Raw genomic sequence first — 23060 nt, 5'->3', positions numbered from 1 at the left:
TTTGAAGTAATTTTAGGGGTGAGGATGGATGAATTTTGAAAAACTACTCCCATTTCACCTCTACCTTCAATCTCAGCAGATGACCTACCTCAGACTTCTAAGACGAAAGTGAATTCACCCATCAAGAACTTCTTCGTGGATGGAACTAGAGTGCATTATGCTAAGTAAAATAAGTCAGTCAGAGAAAGACAAATATCACATGATTTCACTCACATGTGGAATTTAAAATACAAAACAGATGAACATAAGGGAAGGGAAGCAAAAATAATATAAAAACAGAAAGGGAGACAAACCAGAAGAGCCTCTTAAATACAGAGAACAAACTGAAGGTTGCTGGGAGGCTGCTGGGTCGGGGGGGATGGGCTAAATGGGCAAAGGGCATTAAGGAGGACGCTAGTTGGGATGAGCACTGGGTGTCGTATGGAAGTGATGAATCACTAAATTCTATTCCTGAAATCATTATTACACTTTATGTGAACTAACTTGGATTTGAATTAAAAAAAAAAAAAGAACTTCTTTAGTTCCCTCAACTGTAAAATGGAGATAATAATAGTATCTATCGCATAGCAGTGTTGCGAGGATTAAACAAGTTGTAATTCGTGAAGCACTTGGATCAGCAAGTGGGGTGGGAAGCACTGTCAGCAGCTGTAATTATTACCCTCAACCTCCCCAGCACATCTATAAACCCACCTGTGTCTGCACCCACCAACTTTCCTTCCCTCTTCCTGCTATAAGAAAGGTAACTCCTCTCCTCCCCTGGTGCTCTGGAGATCCCATCTTTTCCAGCCTTCTGCAGGACATATTAGCAATCATTTTCCCTCATTTCTGTATCTTCAACCTTGTCCTCTCCATAGGCTCCTTCCCATCATAAGAAACTATAAACTCATTTACATTCCCACAGCAATAAATCCATATTGTAATAACTTGTTCGCTGTTTAGACAGATTGTTGCTAATTACTAGTTACGGCCCCAAATTTAACTCATCTATCTGTTCTTGGAGACTATTGGTTCAGTGTCCCTGAAGCCCTAACCTCGAATATTCACCATGAAATTAATATATTTCTCCTATATTAGTCTCCTCTCTTAGCTTGGGCTGCAGCAAGAGATAGCCCCTATTGTCACTAGTTTAAAACGATTGATTTCTTTCTTTTATTTCCACCATCTGAAACATGCTAGTCACAGCAGCAGTGAGAAGGAGATAGAGAGAAAGGGAAATTTTGCTGCAGTTCTTAAATGTTTCCTTTAAACATTTCCTTAAATGTTTACTTGAGAGTGTATGTTATCTCCACTCATATTTCACACAGCTGTAATACAAAGAGGTGAAATATAATCCACCATCCACTCAGCAGGAGAGAAGAAACAGTGGTGAGTGGTCCACGTGTCTACAAAATTGGAAATAATAATGAGTCATTCTTGTATCTACTACATCTCCTTGTGTCTGACAAATGGGACTAATAACCTGCTGCTGTTGTCTTTTGACCTTATCCAATATTTGATAATATTTTCCTAAAGGACAAATAATGTGTACATTATGCAGTAGTCCCTCCTTATCCACAGGGAATATGTTCCAAGACTCCCAGTGACTGCTTGATGTCGTGGATAGTACCAAACCCTATATATACCATGATTTTTCCTATACATACATACCTATCATCAATCTCATACACAGTAAGAAATTAACAACAATAAAAGAATTATAACAATATATGATAATAAAAGTTCTGTGAACATGTTCTTTCAAAATTTCTTACTGAACTGTACTCACATTTCTTGTGATGATATGATAAAATGCCTACGTGATGACATGAAATGAGGTGAATGATGTAGGCATTGGGACGTAGTATTAGGCTACTATTGACCTCTGACCATACCTCAGAAAGAGTCATCTGCTTCCAGATCCCAGTTGACCACGGCTAACTGAAACCTTAAAAAGTGAAACTGTGGGTAAGGGTGGACTACTGTATTTACATTTTGCAACAAGCATGAAAACATAAAATGCTTGCACACAGAACTAATTGTAAAGCTAAAACTATAAAACTTTACAAGAAAACATAGGAGAAAATCTTTATTACCGTGAGGTAGGCAAACATCTTTTTGGCTAGGACATACAAAACCAACCATTTAAAAAAAAAAGCTAATACACTACACTTCAAAAAAATGGAAAACTTTTGTTTTTCAACAGATTTTAAAAAAAGATAAAATAGCAAACTGCATTACATATATTCATATCTCTGACCAAATAGAAAGTGTATCCACGATATATAGTAAACTCTTACAATATAATAATTTAAAAATAACCAAAGAAGCTAAGTAAAAAATAAGCAAAAGATTTGAACACAAACTTCAAAGAAACAAATAGCCAATATATATACATCATTAGTCATCAGAGAAATACAAAATAAAAGCACAGAGATAATACTATACTGCGTACCAGATACCAGTTGGAATGGTTGAATTAAAAATACAAACAGGGGCGCCTGCGTGGCTCAGCTGGTTAAGCATCCAACTTCGGCTCAGGTCATGATCTTGTGATTTGTGAGTCTGAGCCCTGCATCGGGCTCTGTGCTGACAGCTCAGAGCCTGGAGCCTGCTTCAGATTCTGTCTCCTCCTGTCTCTGCCCCTCCCACGTTCATGCTCTGTCTCTCAATAATAAATAAACATTAAAAAAAAATTTTTTTTTTTTAATGCAAACAATACAGGGGCACCTGGCTGGCTCAGTTAAGAGTCTGACTCTTGATTTTGGCTCAGGTCATGATCTCAAGGTTCATGGGATCAAGCCCCAGGTTGGGCTCCGTGTGGACAGCACAGAGCCTACCTGGGATTCTCTCTCTCCCTCTCTCTCTCTGCTCTGTCCCCGTTCATCCTTTCTCTCTCTCTCTCTCTCCCTCAAAATAAATAAACTTTAAAAAATTAACATAAATAAACATGCAAACAATACCAAGTGTTGATGACAATATGGAACACCTGAACTTTTATTCACTAATGCTAGACATGGTACAACCATTTTGGAAAACAATGTGGCTATTTCTTCTTATACAATTAAACATACTTACACTTACCATATATCCCAGCATTTCCACATGTTGGTATTTACCCTAGAGAAATGAAAACATATGTCCACACAAGACTTTGACACAAATACTCGTGACAGCTTTATTCTTAATAGCCAAAAAATGGAAGCAATCTAAATGTCCATCCATTACAGGTGAATTGCAGTACATCCATGCAATGGAACACTACACAGCAATACAAAGGGACAAACTATTAATAAGCCGTGCAAAAGAAGTCTGACACAAAAAATTGCAACATGATTCCAATTATATGAAACCCTAGAAAAGAATCCTACCTAATTTATGGTGGCAGGAAGGTGGTAAGCAGTTGGTTGGGGCTGAGCTGAGGGTAAAGGAACAGACTTGAATGGGACATAAGAGAACTTCTTGGGGTGATGGAAATGTCCCATACCCAGGCCTAGATCTTAGTTCCTAAATGTTCTCTCCCTTAAATGGAGCCAGGGCTCCTTAGAAAAATGCTCAGGGAAAGTGCAAAGTGAACAAAGCAAGTATAAGTTGAGTCTAGAACAACTCGTTGTGCCAGGAAAGAAGGGTTCACCAAATGGGGACACATCAAAAAAGAAAGGGAAAAGACAGAAGAATGCCAACAAATAAATACCTAAAGATGACAGAAATTGAAAACTATCATTTTATGATACCATCGTCATAATTGACTCAGGCTATAATTATGGATATTGAAACCACTGGATAAAAGACTGATGGAAAACAGAATTTAGAAAAACATGGCAGACTACTTGCCAAAAGATCAAATATCAATAATAATTGGACAAACTGCTATTATGTGCCTCCTCATGTATTGCACTTAAGTGACCAAAACATCACCTACATATTACTGTAAGTATTGCTGTAAGTAAATGTTCCAGATCAGTCTCGAGAAAGATATTGGACAAATCTAAATTAAGGGTTATTCTGTAAAATAACTGACCTGGACACTTCAAAAACTGTGTCATGAAAGACAATAATAATGATGATAATAATAATAATAATAATAATAATAAAGCTACTAAACTATACTGGTTAGCCTAAAGGAGAGTTAAAGAGACAAAACAAATAAATGTATCACTTGTTCCTTCATTGGGTCTTTGTTATAATAACTATTAAGTTCACGTGGACAACTGGGGGAAATTTGAACATAATTAGGTAATACTGTTGCATTAACATTATATTTCTGGAAGTGATTAATTGTATCTTCTTAGGAGACAAGGCTGAAGTATTTAGGGGTGATGTCTACAAAGAGCACTCAAGTGGTTCAGCAAAATATATGTGCGTGATGCCAAGGTGGTCACGGAAAAGCAAACAGGACAAAATGCAAAGAAAAAAAAAAGAAGAAAGTGAAGAAAAAGCAAAACTTCATTGTCAGAAACAAAAGAACACTTACATAAATGAAAAAGATACATGTTCCAGGTAGGAAAACTCAATACTGTCAAGATGTCAATTCTTACGTAGTAAGAATACTGTATTTCTCCATTCATTTGAAATGACACTTTTCTTATATAATAACTCCTGTATTATAAAAGTGGCACTTTAATGAAGAATTTAAGATTATATTTTAAATGGTACTGGTTAGGGGCACCAGGGTGGCTCAATAAGTTAAGTTCCAACTTTGGCTCAGGTCACAATCTCACAATTTGTGAGTTTGAGCCCTGCATCGGGCTCTGTGCTGATAGCTCAGAATCTGGAGCTGGCTTCAGATCCTGTGTCTCCCCCTCTCTCTCTGCCCCTCCCCCATTCTCTCTCTCTCTCTTAAAAATAAATAAACATTAAAAAATGTTTTAATAAAAAAGAATGGTATTGGTTAACTGTTAGAAGCAAAGGGCAAGAAGTAAACCCTAGCTTCAAAATATACATTAAAAAAAATCAGCTGCATTACAGAGTCAAAAAAAATTTTATGCCATTTCTTCAACAAAAAATAAGGGGAGGAAGGAAGGGGAAAATATGGAGGAGATAGCTACAGATTAAAAGAAACTTCAATATGTATCAAACAAAAGCAATGGGTGGACCTTACTTGATAACTAATTTCAAATTTTTAAAAACAATTATAAGTCAATTAGGAAAATGACACTGAACGACGGATATTAGGTTCTTTCCCTAAATTCTTTATGTGTTATAAGTGATCCTGTGGTTATGTTTAAAAAGTGAAACCCGGGGCGCCTGGGTGGCGCAGTCGGTTAAGCGTCCGACTTCAGCCAGGTCACGATCTCGCGGTCCATGAGTTCGAGCCCCGCGTCAGGCTCTGGGCTGATGGCTCAGAGCCTGGAGCCTGTTTCCGATTCTGTGTCTCCCTCTCTCCTTGCCCCTCCCCCGTTCATGCTCTGTCTCTCTCTGTCCCAAAAAAATAAATAAATAAACGTTGAAAAAAAATTTAAAAAAATAAATAAATAAAAAGTGAAACCCTAAATATCAACAGATTAAATGATATTCAGATGTCTGGAATTTGTTCCAAACTGCCCAAAGAGGGTCTGGAGGCAGATAGAGATGGAATAAGATTGGCCATATATTGATATTTGCTAAAAATGAGTGATAGGTACCACAGGCTCATTATGCCTCTCTCTACTCTTAAATATGGTTCAAATTTCACATAATTGTTTTTTTTAATGAAACCAAGAAATAATCTGAGGTAAACAACTTATTCTGATATTAGATGGGAAAGGACTGTCTATACATTAACAAGAAAAGATCAACAATGAAAAAGATTGAGATTTGATTAAAAATCTGTTTAAAAATAACAAAAGTTAGACAAACACTGCCTACAACATACAAAAGGATTAGTGTTCTTAGATATGTGAATAATAAAATAAGAAATATAACTGACCAGGGGCACCTGAGTTGTTCCGTCAGTTGAGAGTCTGACTTGGGCTCAGCTTATGATCTCGCGTTTCATGGGTTTGAGCCCCATGTCGGGTTCTGCTGACAGCTCAGAGCCTGGAGCCTGCTTCGGATTCTGTGTCTCCCTCTCTCTGACCCACCCCCACTCACACTCTGTCTCTCTCTCAAAAATAAATAAACACTAAAAAAAATTTTTTTTAAGAAATATAATTGACTAATAAGCATAATAATATACCCAGGTTTTATTGTAGTAAAATAAATGTAAATTAAAACAATGAGCTCTCCTTTATACTTCTTAATGTTTTTTTTTATTTTAATGATAATATTCAGGATTGGAAGAGCACTTAAAAACAATGCCACATATCATTTCTAGAATGCAAATAACAAAAGACACCAGAACTAAAAAAAGGCTTCTACTCTTTGAGAAAGTAATTCCCATTGCAGGAACTTAATTTAGAGAAGTAACCAAATACACAAAGTTTTCAGTTCAAAGATGTTTATGAAAGCACTATTTATACTGGTGAGACACTGGAAACTGAAATATTAAAGGACAGGTGACCTGCCCACTGAAGTACAGCACACACATACAATACAATATTACATCAGCACTAGAAGTCCAATGATGCGAAGATGCTCAACTTATCCACGATCCTTTATCAACCTAACCTGAAAAAAAAAAAAATCTGTGTAGATAGAAGAAAACATCCTCAATACGTTGATACCCAATATATTAACAAAACATGATTACATCATATTCTTTTTTAATGTTTTTATTTATTTTTGAAGGAGAGAGAGAGAGACAGAGCATGAGCGGGGGAGGAGCAGACAGAGAGGGAGACACAGAATCCGAAGAAGGCTCCAGGCTCTGAGCTGTCAGCACAGAACCCGATGAGGTGCTCGAACTCACAGACTACAAGATCATGACCTGAGCTGTAGTCGAATGCTTAACCGACTGAGCCACCCAAGCACCCCAATTAGATCATAAATTTTGCTTATTTTTGTCAGTTTTTCCTAAATTCTCTACATAGAATATGTTACTTTCATACTTAGAAAATGTTCAAGGAGACTATTTCAGACTTTAGAAAATGTACTTTGTTGGCTAGGAATTACTCTAATTTTTTGTTCTTTTGATTTGTTTTGTTTTTTGAGGGGGGGGGACACAGTGAGCGAGGGGCAGAGAGAGAGTGAGAGAGAGAGAAGTGGGGCTCACCTGAAGCAGGGCTTGCTTGAGCTCACCTAACGTGGCACTTGAACTCAGGAACCGTGAGATCATGACCTGAGCCGAAGCCAGATACTTAACCAACTGAGCCACCCAGGTGCCCAATTTTTTGTTCTTTTACCAACAGGCTCAGGTAAAAAGAAACACAAATGAACAATGCTCAAAATGAAGTCACCATTTTTCCTTGTATGTTATCCTGCTATTTTAAATGAAAACTATCTGGAGTGTTCCAGTTTCTTCTGAAATTTCTACCTGTTTTCTCCTCCCAAAAGTAAAGCGAACACAACTTAAATGGAGATTCAATACATATTTCCTCCTTATGAATTAGCTAATCTTGTAACCTAAAAGGAAGGCTACCCTCGGACATGACATACTATCTCCTGTGGGGTCCACCAGTCTCTGGGTCTTGTCACTGAGACAGTAATTGATTTAAAACCAAAACCTCCTTCTTCCATACTGTGTACATAAAAGACTGCAAACAACTAAGAGGTTTCTTCATCAATTTTCCAAATATCCTAAGTTTTCCTCTTAACTTCTATCTGGCTAGTCCTAGATGAAAAGCAAAAACTCTCCCAATTTCTCCTGTAAATCATGGCCAAAGGAACATTTCTCAGCTAGTTATATGGCACCTAGTAAAAACGAGTTCAGATATTTTTCATTAGATAAAGGGGAGAAATCTACAACCACAAAATTGGAGCAGTCTGTACAAACTATGGCTGTAAATGAGAGTTGTTGCCTAAGCCAAGTAGGCAAATAAAATTTGTCAAAGCCATTAGCCTTTCCAAACCCAGCTGCACTCTACTGCCCTTTTCACAGGGAAATGATCTCCATTCTTGATCACTAATGCCCTTAGCGGTTCTTAGGAGATTTGTAAATTTTAAAAGAACTCTAGAGACAAATCTAACATCACAACAACATCACCGTTCATTCACTTAACAAATACTTCTTGAGCACATATGTAGATAAAGGCTTTTTTTTTTCCTGCTGCCTTCTAAATAGTCTATAAACTCAATATACTTCTATATACACTCTATGCCTGGTCCTATTCTTGGATTGATTTTTTTTAATGGGAATAAATAGATACTTTTCTTTGTTTTTTTTTAAATGTTTATTTTTGAGAGAGAGAGACAGCATGTGAGCAGGGGAGGAGCAGAGAGAGAGGGAGACACAGAATCCAAAGCAGCCTCCAGGCTCTGAGCTATGAGCACAGAGCCCGACGCAGGGCTTGAACTCACAAGCCATGAGATCATGACCTGAGCTGAAGTCGGACACTCAACTGACTGAGCCACCCAGGCGCCCCTAGATACCTCTATATTTTTAATGAAAAGTGAGCATCTTGATTTAAAGAATATTCCTTTAGGGACACCTGGGCGACTCAGTCAGTTAAGCGTCCGACTTCAGCTCAGGTCATGATCTCATGACTTGTGAGTTCGAGCCCGCGTGGGGCTCTGTGCTGACAGCTCACGGCCTAGAGCCTGCTTCAGATTCTGTGTCTCCCTCTCTCTCAGTCCCACCCCTGCTCACGCTCTGTCTCTGTCTCTCAAAAAATAAACATTTAAATAAATAAATAAATAAATAAATAAATAAATAAATAAAACTCCTTTACAGATTACTTTTTAGGAGCTACTTAAAGGAAACGAGAAATACCTGCATCTGAGACTGAAATCCTTGAAAGAGTAAAGATCAAATTGCAAACATTATCAGAAATAAATTCATTTTCCTGCATTTGACCCAACTGAGATTTAAATAACCCTGATCATATCTTATTATAAACATACTTTAGCTATAACACACTGGTTGTTCAATATTACAGATTACAAAATTCTTATTAACAGAAAGACGTTATACCCTTTAGAATTATTTACATATAAAAAATTAGTAAATGGCACATACTTTACGCAAAATATGCCAATTAGAACCATTATTTTCTACTTTCATCATGTTGTATTCACATAAAGGGTGAAAAACTGCTTCTGAAAAAGCAGTTTAATTTTAGGAAGTCTTTTATATTCATTCAATAACAATTATTGAACATCTTCCAAAATATAAAACATGGTAGAGACTAAAATAGAGACAAATATAACATGATGCATGTCAGTTATAATGATTTTAGAGTACTTATGATTTATGTGACACTTGCCTCCATGCATAGTCTTGATCTCCGCTACTATTCTTATGATCATTCTGATTCCAAAATGCATATAAAGGATTAATGGCACACTCTAGCCTCTCAGTTACTGGACTTCCTTACATCCAATGATCACATCCTCACTCTCACCTCAATCACCCACTCTTCAACGGGATCTGTTGGATATTTAGCTTAGCAACTAATGCATCATGAGCAAAGTCTTAATTTCAAGCAGTCTGCTCAGACCAAACTCCTGCCTTTCCAGTTAATTTCCTCTAGTGACAATGAGTCCAATAGTTCTTCAACCCCACCAGAACATGTGATCTCTTGATATTTTATTCCCTAACCAAACTGGATTCCACAGACCACATATTTTCCTAGGAATCTCTTCCTCCATTCTACCTGCCTAGTAAAATCCAACTTTTAGTTAAAACCAACCTTCCACTAACTCCACACCTGCACCCACATAGTTCACTGTGGCTGAGGGAAAATGTACATAGTAATGGTATCTGCTCTCACTTTAAAGGTAGGATGACAGGGGGGCCTGGGTGGCTCAGTCAGTTGAGCATCCGACTCTTGAATTTGGCTCAGGTCAGTATCCCAGCATCGTAGGACTGAGCCCCAAGTTAGGCTCCATGCTGGGCATGGAGTCTGCCTAAGATTCATTCTCTCTCTCTCTCTCTCTTCCTCTGCCCCCACCCCACTCATGCCTGTGTTCTGTCTAAACTAAAAATTCAAATTAAAAAAATAAGTTAGGATAAACCTCATGTTAGCTCAGTGCTATTACATTTCCTTATTCCATTCACTCTTCCAGATAATTTTCACACCTTTGTCTCTCTTCCTGGAAGAGAGAATGGAATACATCCAGTTGCCTACTCACTTCCGGCACTCAGATGTCTAAACAGGCATCTCAAATTTAACCTAACTCATTTGCTCCACCAAATCTTATTCTTCCCCAAACTAGTAAGGTGTTCCACCTTTTACTCAGTTGTTCAAATATCGTTACAGTCACCCCTCTACACACTCTCTCTCTCTCTCTCTCTCTCTCTCTCTCTCTCTTCAACTCCTACCCCTTCTTGCCAAACCCCTTCTTGCCAGTACCGCTACCTCAGTTGACTCATACAAAACCCTCAATAGCTTTCCCTGCTTCTACTCTTGTGTGAACAATACACTCTGTTCCCCATAAAGCAACCAGTAATCCTTTTAAGGTAAGTCCTATCCCATTCACCTACTCAACACCCTCCAGTGACTCTGGTCATATTCAGAATAAAACCCAGAGTGTTCTCCAACAGATTATGAGACCCTAAATTACTAGTTAGCAAACTAGGGTCAACAGGCAAAACCTGGCTCATTGCTTGTGTTTGTAAAAAAGGCTTTTATGAGGGGCACCTGGCTGGCTCAGTGGGTTAGGCATCTGACTCCTGCTCAGGTCATGACCTCATGGATCATGGGTTTGAGCCCAGCATTGGGCTCTGTGCTGACATCTCAGAGCCTGGAGCCTGCTTCGGATTCTGTGTCTCCCTCTCTCCCTGCCCCTCCCCTGCTTGTGCTTGCTTTCGCTCGCTTTCTCCCTCTCTCTCTCTCTCTCTCTCTCTCTCTCAATAATAAACAAACATTAAAAAATTTTTAAAAAAAGGTTTTTCTGGAACACAGCCACACCCACTTGTCCATGTAACACCTGTGGCTGCTTTCCTGCTACAATGTCAAAGATTAGCAGCTATGACAGAGACCTTAAAGCACCCAAATATTTTTACTGAAAGAAGTTTGATGTGCCTCTGGTCTCCCCTCACTCGCTGTGCTCCAGCCACATTGGTGAGCTTCTTCTTGCATGCTGAGCCCACTCCCACCTCAGGCCTCGGTACTTACACTCTCTGCCCGGAACATGCTTCTCCCACACGCCCCACATAGATCAGGCCTCTCTGCTCACATTACCACCACAAAGAGAACTTCCCTGACTGTGCCAATAAAATAGCGTCCGACATTTCTAGCTCCTCACTCTGCTTTACTCCTCTCTATGGCCCTTAGGAGTGACCCCTATAGGTCATCCCTCGCTTCCCCATGGAATGTAAGTTCCATGAGTGCAGGCCTTTTGTTCCAGTCACTCCTGTATGCCCAGCACACTGCACATAGCAGGAATTCAGTAGGTACCGAACAAATGGAATTTTTTTGATCCGCATTTGATCCTTCCTTTTTGCTCATTTGATTCCTTTTTTTGTCTTCGAGTTCCCTTATTTTGAATAGAGGGTAGAGGAAAAACAAAACTTAAAACTCATAAGAACAAAAATTCTGTAATTCTGCCTGAGAATGCTTAATGTAAGAGGATGTAAATTATATAACAGGCCATCTGAAAATACATCCCTGATCCTTGTATATGCTTAATTCTCATTGTCAGTAATGAAGCCAGAGAAATGGATGAATCAATAGCAGATTACTATTTATTTCTAACAGTTTGAATTCTGGTTTCTAGTCCGGCATGGAAGGAATTTGGAAGACATCATCACTCTGTCCTAGGAACAAGTGAAAATGCTGAATTGTAAATCAACAACTCTTCTTAGATCTATTAGAGAATTGAGATCACATGGCCAACCCCTGCTCCCAAAACTAGAGAGACAGCTGGATACACAGAATCACAACTTACCTGGGGCAGAAATCTCCATGGGAACCAGTACTGGGGTAGAAAAACCTAACCTGTAATTGGCTAATTGCCAAGGTTCGATGTGGACAAATCTGAGAAGTGAAAACTCCAAGGGGACCCAGTCATAGGGAAGGGCTTCCTATAATTTTCTAAGTTTTACCTCCAGGAGTTCTAACAAATCTCATAGTGAAGACAGAAAAAGCCCTTTCCTGCTTTTGGCAGAAGAGAGAAAGTAGACATTTTGAAATACGGCCAAAGCATTCATCAGTTCTTAACAAGACCTGCCCTCATAGGAAACTATTTTACCAGAACCTAAATTTACAAGGTTTTATGAGAGCCTAACTGACCGGGGAGAAGTCTTCCAGTGGGAGAAGGTCAATACCCAATTCCAGCCTCCTCCAGCCATGCTGCCCCGCCTGAGTAAGGAGAAACAGGAAGCAGTTGTGAAGGTCACAGCCTCGGGGCACATGCTCACCTAATCAGGGGACTATAGACCACTTGCCCTCCCCCAATACCTCATCACCACACTGCCCAGGCCTATTCACCACAGCATGCTGTACCAGGCACATCATGTCCTGCTTTCAACAATTACATGGATCCTAAAGGGCAAAAAGCACACTTTAAAGACACAGAGTAAGCCCTGAGATACAGCAGGCATGCTGGAATTATTAGACTAAGAAATTTTAAAACTTAATATGGTAAGAGAGGATTAATATGCTAATGAAAAAAGTAGACAACCTTTAAGAACAGAGTAATGGAAGCAGAGAGATGGAAATTAACAGAATCAAAAAAAAAAAAATGCTAGAGGGGCGCCTGGGTGGCTCAGTCGGTTAAGCATCCGACTTCGGCTCAGGTCATGATCTCTCGGTCCGTGAGTTCGAGCCCCGCGTCGGGCTCTGTGCTGACAGCTCAGAGCCTGGAGCCTGTTTCGGACTCTGTGTCTCCCTCTCTCTGACCCTCCCCTGTTCGTGCTCTGTCTCTCCCTGTCTCAAAAATAAATAAAACATTAAAAAAAATTTAAAAAAAATGCTAGAAATCAAAAACACTGTAAATGACTGGATACAGTTGAGGAAAGCATCTGTGACCTTGGGGTATATCAATAGAAACTTCCAGAACTAGGATGCTTGGGTGGCTCAATTGGTTAAACATCTGACTCTTGATTTTGGCTCAGGTCATAGTTTCACACTTCATAAGACTGAGCCACTTGTCAGGCTCTGCACTGACAGCAAAGGGCCTGCTTGGGATTCTCTCTCTGCCCTTCCCCCTCCCCTCCCACCCCCCGCCCCCTGTCAAAATAAATAAACATTAAAAAAAAAAAACTTCCAAAACTGAAAAGCAAAGCAAACAAACAAAAGAAGGAACAAAATGTCCAAAGACCGTGGGACCACTACAAAGGCACAACATACATGTAATGGGAATACAAAAAAGAGAGAAATAAACAGAAGAAATATGTGAAGCAAAGGAGACTGAGAATTTCCTAACATTAATGTCAGACAGCAAACCACAGATACAGGAAGCTCAAAGAACAAGCAGGATAAAAATAAAAACAAACAAAAAAATTTACTACTAGGCATATATTCAAACTGCAGAAAATCAAAGATAAGGGAAAAATCTTGGAAGAAGTCAGAGGCAAAAAATATCTTCTATATAGAGGAGCAAAAATAAGAACAATATCAGACAACACCTCAGAAACCATGCAATTAAGGAAAGTGGAATGCAATATTTAAAGTGTTGAGGGAAAAAGATAATAATAAAGTACTGAAAGAAAAAAAAAGCTACAATTCTGTATCCTGTGAAATTATCCTTCAAAAGTGAAAGAGAGACACAAATACCATATGATTTCATTTATATGTGGAGTCTAAAAAACAAAATAAATGAACAAAACAGAAACAGACTCAGATACAGAGAACAATCCGGTTGCCAGAGGGGAGGGGAGGTGGGAGGATGGGTGAAATAGAGGGAAGGGATTAAAAACAAACTTCCAGTTATAAAATGTACAGCAGAGACAATATAGTTAACAATATGATAACAATTTTGTGTGGTGACATATGGTGGCTAGATTTGTCATGGTGATCATTTCATAATGTGTATGTGAATGTGTTTGTGTGTATGTGTGTGTATATAGAAGCACCATGTTGCATACCTGATACTACTATGTCAACTACACTTCAATTTAAAAAAAAAGTAAAGGAGAAATGCTTTCTCAGGCAAACAAAAATTGAGGAAATTTGTTACCAGTAACCTGCCTTGCAAGAAATATTAAAAGATGTTCTTCAGGGGGTTCCTGGCTGGCTCGGTTGGTACAGCACGTGACTCTTGATCTCAGGGTTATAAATTTAAGCCCCATGTTGGGCCTATATAGAGCCTACTTATAAAATTAATAATAAATAAAATATATTTTTTAAGTTCTTCAGGGGCACCTGGGTGGCTCAGCCTAAGCCCCTCACTTAGGCTCAGGTCATGATCTCACTGTTCACGAGTGCTGACAGCGCAGAGCCCGGAGCCTGCTTCGGATTCTGTATCTCCCTCTCTCCCTGCCTCTCCCCTGCTCATGCTCTGTTTCTCAAAAATGAATGAAAGTTAAAAAAAAATTTTTTTTTTTAAGTTCTTCAGAGAGAAGGAAATGATATAGGTCAGAAGCTCAGATCTGTATAAAGGAAGAGCAATAGAGAATAAGAGAGGTTGAAATACTCACATCTTTTTTTTTTTTTTTTTTTTTTTGCCATATTTACCTTGTTATATGTTGCAAATTAAAAGTAATTTCAGGGGCACCTGGGTGGCTCAGTTGGTTGAGCATCCAACTTCGACTCAGGTCATGATCTCGTGGTTTGTGAGTTCCAGCCCTGCGTTGGGCTCTGTGCTGACAGCTCAGAGCCTGGAGCCTGCTTTGGATTCTGTGTCTCCTCTCTCTGCCCCTCCCATACTCTCTCTCTCAATAATGTTAAAAAAAAACAACAACAACAACGTTATTTTAAGTAATTTCAAATTGTTTTAATGTTTATTTATTTAGGGGGGGTGGGCGTGGAGAGGAAGAGGTGGAGAGAAAGAGAGGGAGAGGCAGAGGCAGAGGGAAAGGGAGAGGGAGAATCCCAAGCAGGCCCTGTGCTTTTATCACAGAGCCTGATGCGGGGTCTCAATCCTTTGAACCGTGAGATCATAACCTGAGCTGAAATCAAGAGTCAGATACTTAACCGACTGAGCTACTCAGGCGCCCCCCCGCCCCCCTGCCCAGTTTTTTCAAGTAATTTCGATCTGTAGGTAATCAGAGTTGTATCAGTTAAGTGGAAATAGGGGTGCCTGGGTGGCTCAGTCGGTTGAGCATCCAACTTCAGCTCAGGTCATGGTCTCACGGTTCATGGGTTCAAGCCCCACATCAGGTTCTGTGCTGACAGCTCAGAGCCTGGAGCCTGCTTCAGATTCTGCATCCCCCACCCCACCCCCGCTCCCTGCCCCTCCCCCACTTACGCTCTGTCTCTGTCTCTCAAAAGTGAATGAACATTAAAAAAAAATTAATAAGTGGAAATAGCTTGGAAGCAGACAAGAAGAGGAAAACTTGGTTAAAACTGTTTTCTTTCTGAGATGCTTAGTTAAGACTTTTTTGTTTTGTTTTGTTTTTTAAACAGGCTGCATGCCTATTGTGGAAGCCAATGCAGGGCTTGAACTCAAGACTCTGAGATCAAGGCATGAGCTGAGATCAAGAGTTGGACACTTAACCAACTGAGCCAAACAGGTACCCCTTATTTAAGTTTTTTAAAACAGCCTTGACAAATACATCCAAATAATTAACCATGTATCAAAAAGGCATAGTAGTAAGGCCTCTGGGTTTAAAATCAGGCAAAACCAGTTCAAACTCCAGTCTCAGCAACTTGCTGGCTATATAGTTTTGGGAAAGTTACCTAAGTAACTCATCCATAAAACAAAATTAGTGAAACCCATATTTTGTACATTAATTGTAAGGATTAAATGTGAAGGACATGCAAATTAACCTAGCTCTCTGTCCAGCCAATGACAATTGGCTAAGGCTTAATGATGGAGTGTAAACACTATAAATCTTGTAACTTTCTGTTTACACTAACTTCATAAACTAGCTTAAAGGTAACAATTTTATAGCCAACGTCTAGTAAATATATAAAATACCAGAGCATGCATTTTGTGGACATCACTCCAGCTGTACCTTATTTTAAAATTTTTCCTACATCTTACATTTATTAGTTTTTTTAATAAAATCGCTTCATGATAGTATAAAACCTTTGAAAACAAGAGGGGAACTAAAAAGGTAAGAAACAAACCAATAGTTTTGTATATTCTCTAAGGGATGGAGGAAATGATCCTAGAAGGGCATTTTAAAAGTATCTCAACCTCCAGGGTGCCTGGATGGCTGTTAAGCATTCAATTCTTGATTTTGGGTCAAGTCATGATCTCATGGTTTGCCCTGCACTGACAGCTGACAGGGGATCCTCTCTCTGCCCCTTCCCCCACTTGTGCATGCACACTTGCTCTCTCAAAAATAAACCAACAACAAAATATCTCAACTTCCAATACTTCATAATATGGCATCTAGGTAGACCCAGTGGCCCATATTAACAGCCACAGGAAATGCCTGCTACATACTCTATGTTGCTTACTATAAATCACTTCTGTATTTTCTTTTGCCCTTTTTTTTCATAGCAAAGAAGATAAAATTTCAACTGATATTACCTAAATTTGCTTTGAATTTGTCTTGTGTTCAAATTTCCTTACAAACTATAACTATCAACTATCTTCTCCATACTAAATATTGTTCTCTACTTCAGGAAATATGTTGCTAAGTTCCTAAGTGGTTTGCCAAAATAAGTCATAATGCTGAAGGCAAAAAACAAATAATTTTTGGTTCAGTCCTATGGTAACAAGGCTGTATTTTTCCCTATTTGGAAATGCATCTAGGTAGGACTTGTCTGCCAGATTGAATATAACATACCATAAAGGCAAGACCCACTTTTAAGTGCTTTAAGGACATTTCTGATGTTTTACCTCTCACAAAGATAAAAGGAGCAACGCGTTGTTCTGTATTATGCCATTACTTTTTTACATCCCATTTTAAAAGAAAACCTGTAATGGTACAATCAGAGCATCACAGAGCTAAAAAGGACACTCATTCTAGCCCCTTACCTCACTCCAAAGCAAGTCTGAATTTGATAGTATATTTGATTAAAACCTGATATTAGGGGTGCTAATGGGCTTACTCAGTTAAACATCAGACTTCAGCTCAGGTCATGATCTCATGGTTCATGAGTTCAAGCCCCACATTGGGCTCTTTGCTATCAGGGCAGAGCCTGCTTCGGATCCTCTGTTCCCCTCTGTCTCTGCCCCTCCTCCTCTTGCCCTCTCTCTCTCCAAAATAAACATTTAAAACAAAACAAAACAAAACAAGGCACCGGATCTTAACTTTCCCAGTAATGAATTCTATTATTTTAAAATCTTGGGAACTTACTTTTCAGTAAAATTTAAACTTTGAAAATTATGATTTACTTTTTTTTTTTTAATGTTTATTTTTTGAGAGAAAGAGAATGAGCATTGGAGGGGCAGAGAGAGAGAGAGAGAGAGAGAGAGAGAGAGAGAGAGAGAATCCCAAGCAGGATCCGTGCTGTCAGCACAAAGTCCAACGTGGGCCTTGATCCCACGAACCATGAGATCATACCCTGAGCCAAAATCAAGTCAGACACTCAACTGACTAAGCCACCCAGGCTTCCTGATTTACTCCTTATTTCCTGCTATCTGGAAAGCAAGACAGAGCAGCAGCCTTCGGACTGGTATTTCCATTGCCTCTTCACCAGGCCCAGCTTTGCATCTACTACTAGACAGGGTGGCCCAAACAAATCTGACCGTCATTTCCCTTCTTGCAACCTTAAATTACTTACACTAATTTTTTATGTAAAGTGCAAACTGTGACAAATGGAGACCAGACCCTCAGCAGGGGACCCTCCCTACCTCTGCAGACTTCCCACACACCCATCAGGCAACCCCTCCACCTAAACACCAGGCTGTTCCTTGCTGCGGCACATGGAGATCCTATGTTAAACCACCCCATGTCCCCCTCCATTCTCCAGCACTAAGTTGGTCATAATCTTTAAAAGGGAACTGTGGGTTCTCCTCTGAGGGGAGCCCGCCCTGATGCTCTGGGACTGGCCAAATGCTCTCTGTGCTTCCACCATGCTCCAGACAGAGCTCCGACGTGACACTTCACACTGGACAGAAATTATGTTACACATACTTCTCCCTACTCCCAAGTCTGCAAAGCATAAAGAGAACGTATTCATTTTTGTTCAAAGTAGTAAGTTTGTGTTGGGTACTAAATATTTATACCATTGTACTAATCTTTTTGTCTTCTTTGAACATGCCATTTCCTCTGGCAAATTTCACCATGTCCTACATCCAGTTTATTTTTAAAGTAGGTTTCACGGCCAGCATGGAGCCCATTGTGGGGCTTAAACTCATAACCCTGTGATCAAGACCCAAGCTGAGCTGGTCACTTAACCGACTTAGCCACCCAAATGCCCCTTCTATGTCCAGTTTCAAAGTTGCTTTCTCTGGGATATCACTCACAAATTCTGTAAGAAATTTCTCCAAATACTTGTTATTTACATGATCTTGGAAACATCATTCACCCTCTCTGCAGCTGCTTCCTCCACCATAAAATGGAGTAATATCAACTTCAGTTATTGTAAGGATTAAATGAGTTAATGTACTAAGAACAGAGTCTGGTACTTGGTGTTCACTATTCCTATTTTTCCAAGCGATAATGTTAATGCCTACTTAACCCACATTATTAAGGAAAAATATGTAAGATGACTCACTTAACTGCAAATTATATATCCAATTAAGGGGTTACATTCACAATATATATAGAACTCCTACAACTCAACACCAAAAAAATATAATCATCCAATTAAAAGATGGCAGATGACCTGATGGAAATTTTTCCAAAGAAGACAGTGATTAAGAGACACATAAAAAGATGCTCAATTTTCACTAGTCATCAGGAAAGTGCAAATCATAACCACAATGAAGAGGCACCTGGATGGCTCAGTTGGTTGAGCATCCAACTCTTGCTCTTGGCTCAGGTCATGATTGCAATCATGTTGTGGGATCGAACCCTACATGGAGCCTGCTTAAGATTCCTTCTCCCTCTGCCCCTCTCTCCCATTTACACTCCCTCTAAAATAAAAAACAAAACAAAACAACAGAAAAACCTATAATGAGGTATCACCTGAGTCACACTGGCTAGTATCAAAAACACAAGAAATAAAAGGTGTTGGTAAGGATGTGGAGAAAAGGGAACTTCTGTTCACTGTTGGTGGGAAAGCAAATTGGTGCAACCAATGTGGAAAACAGTATGAAGATTCCTCAAACAATTAAAAATAGAAATACCATATGACCTAGTAATTCCACTGCTAGGTGTTTAAAGAAACACAAAACCTCTAATTCAAAAAGATATATGCATCCTTATGTTTATTGCAGAATTATTTACAATAGCCAAGATATGAAAGCAGCCCAAGTGTCCATTAATAAAGTATGGTGTATGTGTGTGTGTAAAATATACAATATATATACATATGTATTGTAATATGTATATATTATAATGTATATGTATATGTATATTATGTATGTACTAATATATATTATGTATTAATATGTATATATATTGTATTGTAACATGTATATAACTGTATATTGTACACACACACACATATATTATGTATATGTAAAAATAATGAAATACCTATCAGCAATAAGAAAAAAGATCTTGCCTTTTGCAACAATATGGATGGACCTAGAGGGTATTTTGCTAAGTGAAGTAAGTCAGAGAAAGGCAAATATTATGACTTTACTTATATATGGAATCTAAACAAATGAGTAATAATTTTTTTAAAAAGACTCATAAATAAAGAGCAGAAACTGATGTGGGGTGGTGGGAGAAGCAGGTGAAGGGGATCAAGAGATATAAACTTCCAGTTATAAAGTCATGTGGATGACAAGTACAATGTAGAGAATATAGTATTATGTAATGTACGGAACTGTTGAATAACTATGTTGTACGCCTGACACGAATGTAACATTGTCTAGCAACTAGATTTCAATTAAAAAAATTTCTGGCTGAAACATAAAATAAAAAATAAAACGTTGCCACACTGGTTAAAAAAAAGTGACTCATTTAAATTGGTGTTTGGTACACAGGCTGTAAGGGATAAGCAGTTGTCTTAGCGTACCTAAATTTTTTATCACAAGTAACTAGAACCATTGATCATTCTTTACCACCATTTGGCAGCTGATAAGCATATCAAATAGTATCTGTCTCTACTAGGTCTTAGGTTGAATTCCTGAATAAGCATTCAGTTTTTAAATGCTTTTCCAAGGGGTGCCTGGCTGGCTCAGTTGAGAAGCATGTACTCTTGATCTCAGGGTCATGAATTTGAGCCCCATGTTGGGTGTAGAAATTACCTAAATAAAACTTAAAAAAAAAAAAGAGAAAGAAAATGGTCTTCCAGCTTTTGCCTTTGCTCCCTTATAGTCAATTCTTCAGTCTAGGTGACTCTTGAAAAACATAATCCAGATCCTTTTCTCAAATTCCTCCAATGGCTCCCCATCTGCTCAAAGATAAAGTCCTTTCACATCAACCCCAGCCCTACAACACACCATGCATGATGTAATGTAAGCTCCAAGCAGCTAGAATTTTTAATGTTTTGTTGAATGCAGCATCACCAGTACCTGGAATCCTAGTAGGACAACGTAGGAAACTCGTGTATTTAAATAAATGATCTTGCCTCAAGGGTTTTTACACTTGCTGTTCTCTCTGCCAGGAATGCTAATCCCTCAGATACCTGCATGACTTCCCACTCAGCCTCTCAGGGCTTTGCTCAAATGTCACCGATCAATAAGGTTTTACCAACTACCCTACTTAAATCACATCACGAATTCCCTATCCCTCCCTCCACTTTGTTTTCCTTCACAGAATTTCCACCACCTTTCCCCCTCTATATGTATTACTCATCTGCATATTGCCTGTCATCTCCCATCCCCACACTTATAAGTTCCATGAGATCAAGAATATTTTATTTTGTTCACTGCTTGAACCCGTAGCATCCAGAGCAGCGCCTTGCACAATGCAAATGCCCTAAGAGTTTGCGTTCCATTAATCTTTTATTAAATTTGAAGGCTAACAGTTAACTTCATGACATTCCCTAGTACAACAGCAACAAATTTCTTTGCTAGAAATATTTGCTCTAAAATCTCCAGTATAAATACTTAGACTTCCATCTGAAACCACACAAGTAACCTAAAAACTGACATAAATTATGATTAAACAGATAATTCATTCTTCAACATTGCCTAATCACATCCCAGAAGTCTTCTTGTACTTATAGTAAATCTGAAATAATGATCTGAAATAATCATCTGAAGTCAGAAGAGTTCAGAAATCTTGTGCCCCCACTACCTAAAATATGAACAGAAAATAACAAAAAATGTTCAGTATCACTAGATCAGCAGAAAATGTAAATACTTACAGTATTTATTAATCTATTTCAAGATCATTATGCTGAGTGAAAGCCAAACACAATCGAGTACATACTGTATGATTCTGTTTATTTAAATTTTAGAAAATGCAAACCAATCTACATGGAGACTAGAGCTCAGTGGTTGCCTGGGCTGGGCTGTAAGAGAAGGACAAACAAGCATGAGGAAACTTACGGAAGTGATGGAAACGTTCTGTCTTAACTGTTGATTTCAAAGTTAGGTGCATCTGTCAAAACTCACCTAACTGTACAATTAAGATTGACTGACAGACAAAATACTTACTGAAGTTAGTTAAGATTATTTTTGTGATCACCCATGACTGGGGAGTTTTTTATTCCCCAAGAATAATCAGAAAGATGAAGGAACCTACATAGATTTCTTCCAATGACAAGAAAAGACCATATATCTCAAGTGGGTTTGAAAGGATAAGATAAACAGGTTAAGACTGTACCGTCAAACCATGCTCATCAAAACAAGGACTATACAAATCCTCTTAGGTAATAATAGCATGCCATTTTATAAATGAAAAAAAGCAGGCATAGAGGGTTCAACTTCCCCCAAACCACAGTTTTCAGCTGAACTGAGAATCAAACACAAGCGATTCTCTTAACTCACTTTTCCACCTTAGAATGACTAAATTTAAAGGTTGGTAATATTCAAGTATTGGTACAGGGCAGGGAAAAAAGCATTCACATCCAGTTTATGTTGGCACCACCCTTTCAGAAAAACATTTCAGTAATAACAAACTTAAAATAGACACAACTCACAACTCTTTTAAGCCAGCTAATACTCCCTTCCAGGAAATGACAATACAGAAATCTTTTCAACTATATTTTCAAGAATGCTACTGTATTAATTACATGACAATAAATTTGTAAGCAATCTTAATGTCAACCAATAAGAAATGGCTAAATAATTTAAGGTGTATCACACCTGGCCATAAAAAAAGAATGAGATCTATACAGATGTCTTGAGTAAAAGCCAAACCCTAGAACTGAGTGTATAACAATTTAAGAAGCAAACACAAAGGTTGGGAAGGAATTATCAAAGTACTTATCTGGAGACCAGGAAAAGCGTGCTCAGTTGAAGGTAATGACTTTCACTTTTATCCCTATTTCTCATACTGTTAATTTCTTCATTTTTGCAAATATAATTTAATAACAAAGAAACTAAGATATATGTTTAACGACTATCAATATTAAAGACAAATTCTGAATGAACTGCCAACTGTTCTGAATTACATTTAAAAAGAAAATTAGACATTTTGGTTGATTTAGGGAAGAACATACAGTGAAAGAGATTCACAGAAACTTAACTAAGCTTTCTTACCTTCTATAAAGAATGACATTTACTACAATCTTTTAGGGGCATTATGCAGGTATTAAAAAGATATTTAGGTAATAAGAAGATAACCAATTAGGCTTTCTTAATCTCTGAAATTCAAGAAGACATACCTGGGAATCTCCTGACCCACTCTTCTGCAACACTCAATGACATTTATATAAAACTATCCACACTGGGCCCAGCTATTAAGAGTAAATATGCTCATGTTTTACAATCTATTATTATTCCTTTGCTACATATTCTCCAGAAAATTATTTCTGCTTTTCTAAAAGGAAAAAGACCCC

The 23060-nt window shown here is 38.4% G+C and overlaps 1 protein-coding gene across 2 annotated transcripts in view; it reads right to left on the bottom strand.

Moving 5' to 3' along the window:
- Nucleotides 1–534: 534 nt before the first annotated feature.
- AEBP2 (AE binding protein 2) overlaps nt 535–23060 on the bottom strand; it is a 94621-nt gene continuing 72095 nt past the window's right edge. The window contains exons 9-10 of one of the 2 annotated variants that reach the window (XM_027035678.2): nt 3061–3096; nt 535–1924 (exon numbers count right to left, since the gene is read on the bottom strand). In XM_027035678.2, the coding sequence (XP_026891479.2) occupies nt 1873–1924; nt 3061–3096 (88 nt within the window). In that variant the 3' untranslated portion in view covers nt 535–1872. The remainder of the gene's footprint in view (nt 1925–3060; nt 3097–23060) is intronic. The other variant, XM_053225915.1, reaches the window with a different exon arrangement.

This window comes from Acinonyx jubatus, chromosome B4 (assembly GCF_027475565.1).
Source record: "Acinonyx jubatus isolate Ajub_Pintada_27869175 chromosome B4, VMU_Ajub_asm_v1.0, whole genome shotgun sequence".
Classification (NCBI taxonomy): domain Eukaryota; kingdom Metazoa; phylum Chordata; class Mammalia; order Carnivora; family Felidae; genus Acinonyx; species Acinonyx jubatus.
Note: the sequence above shows the minus strand (reverse complement) of the source record. Positions and strands in the feature narration are given on the sequence as shown.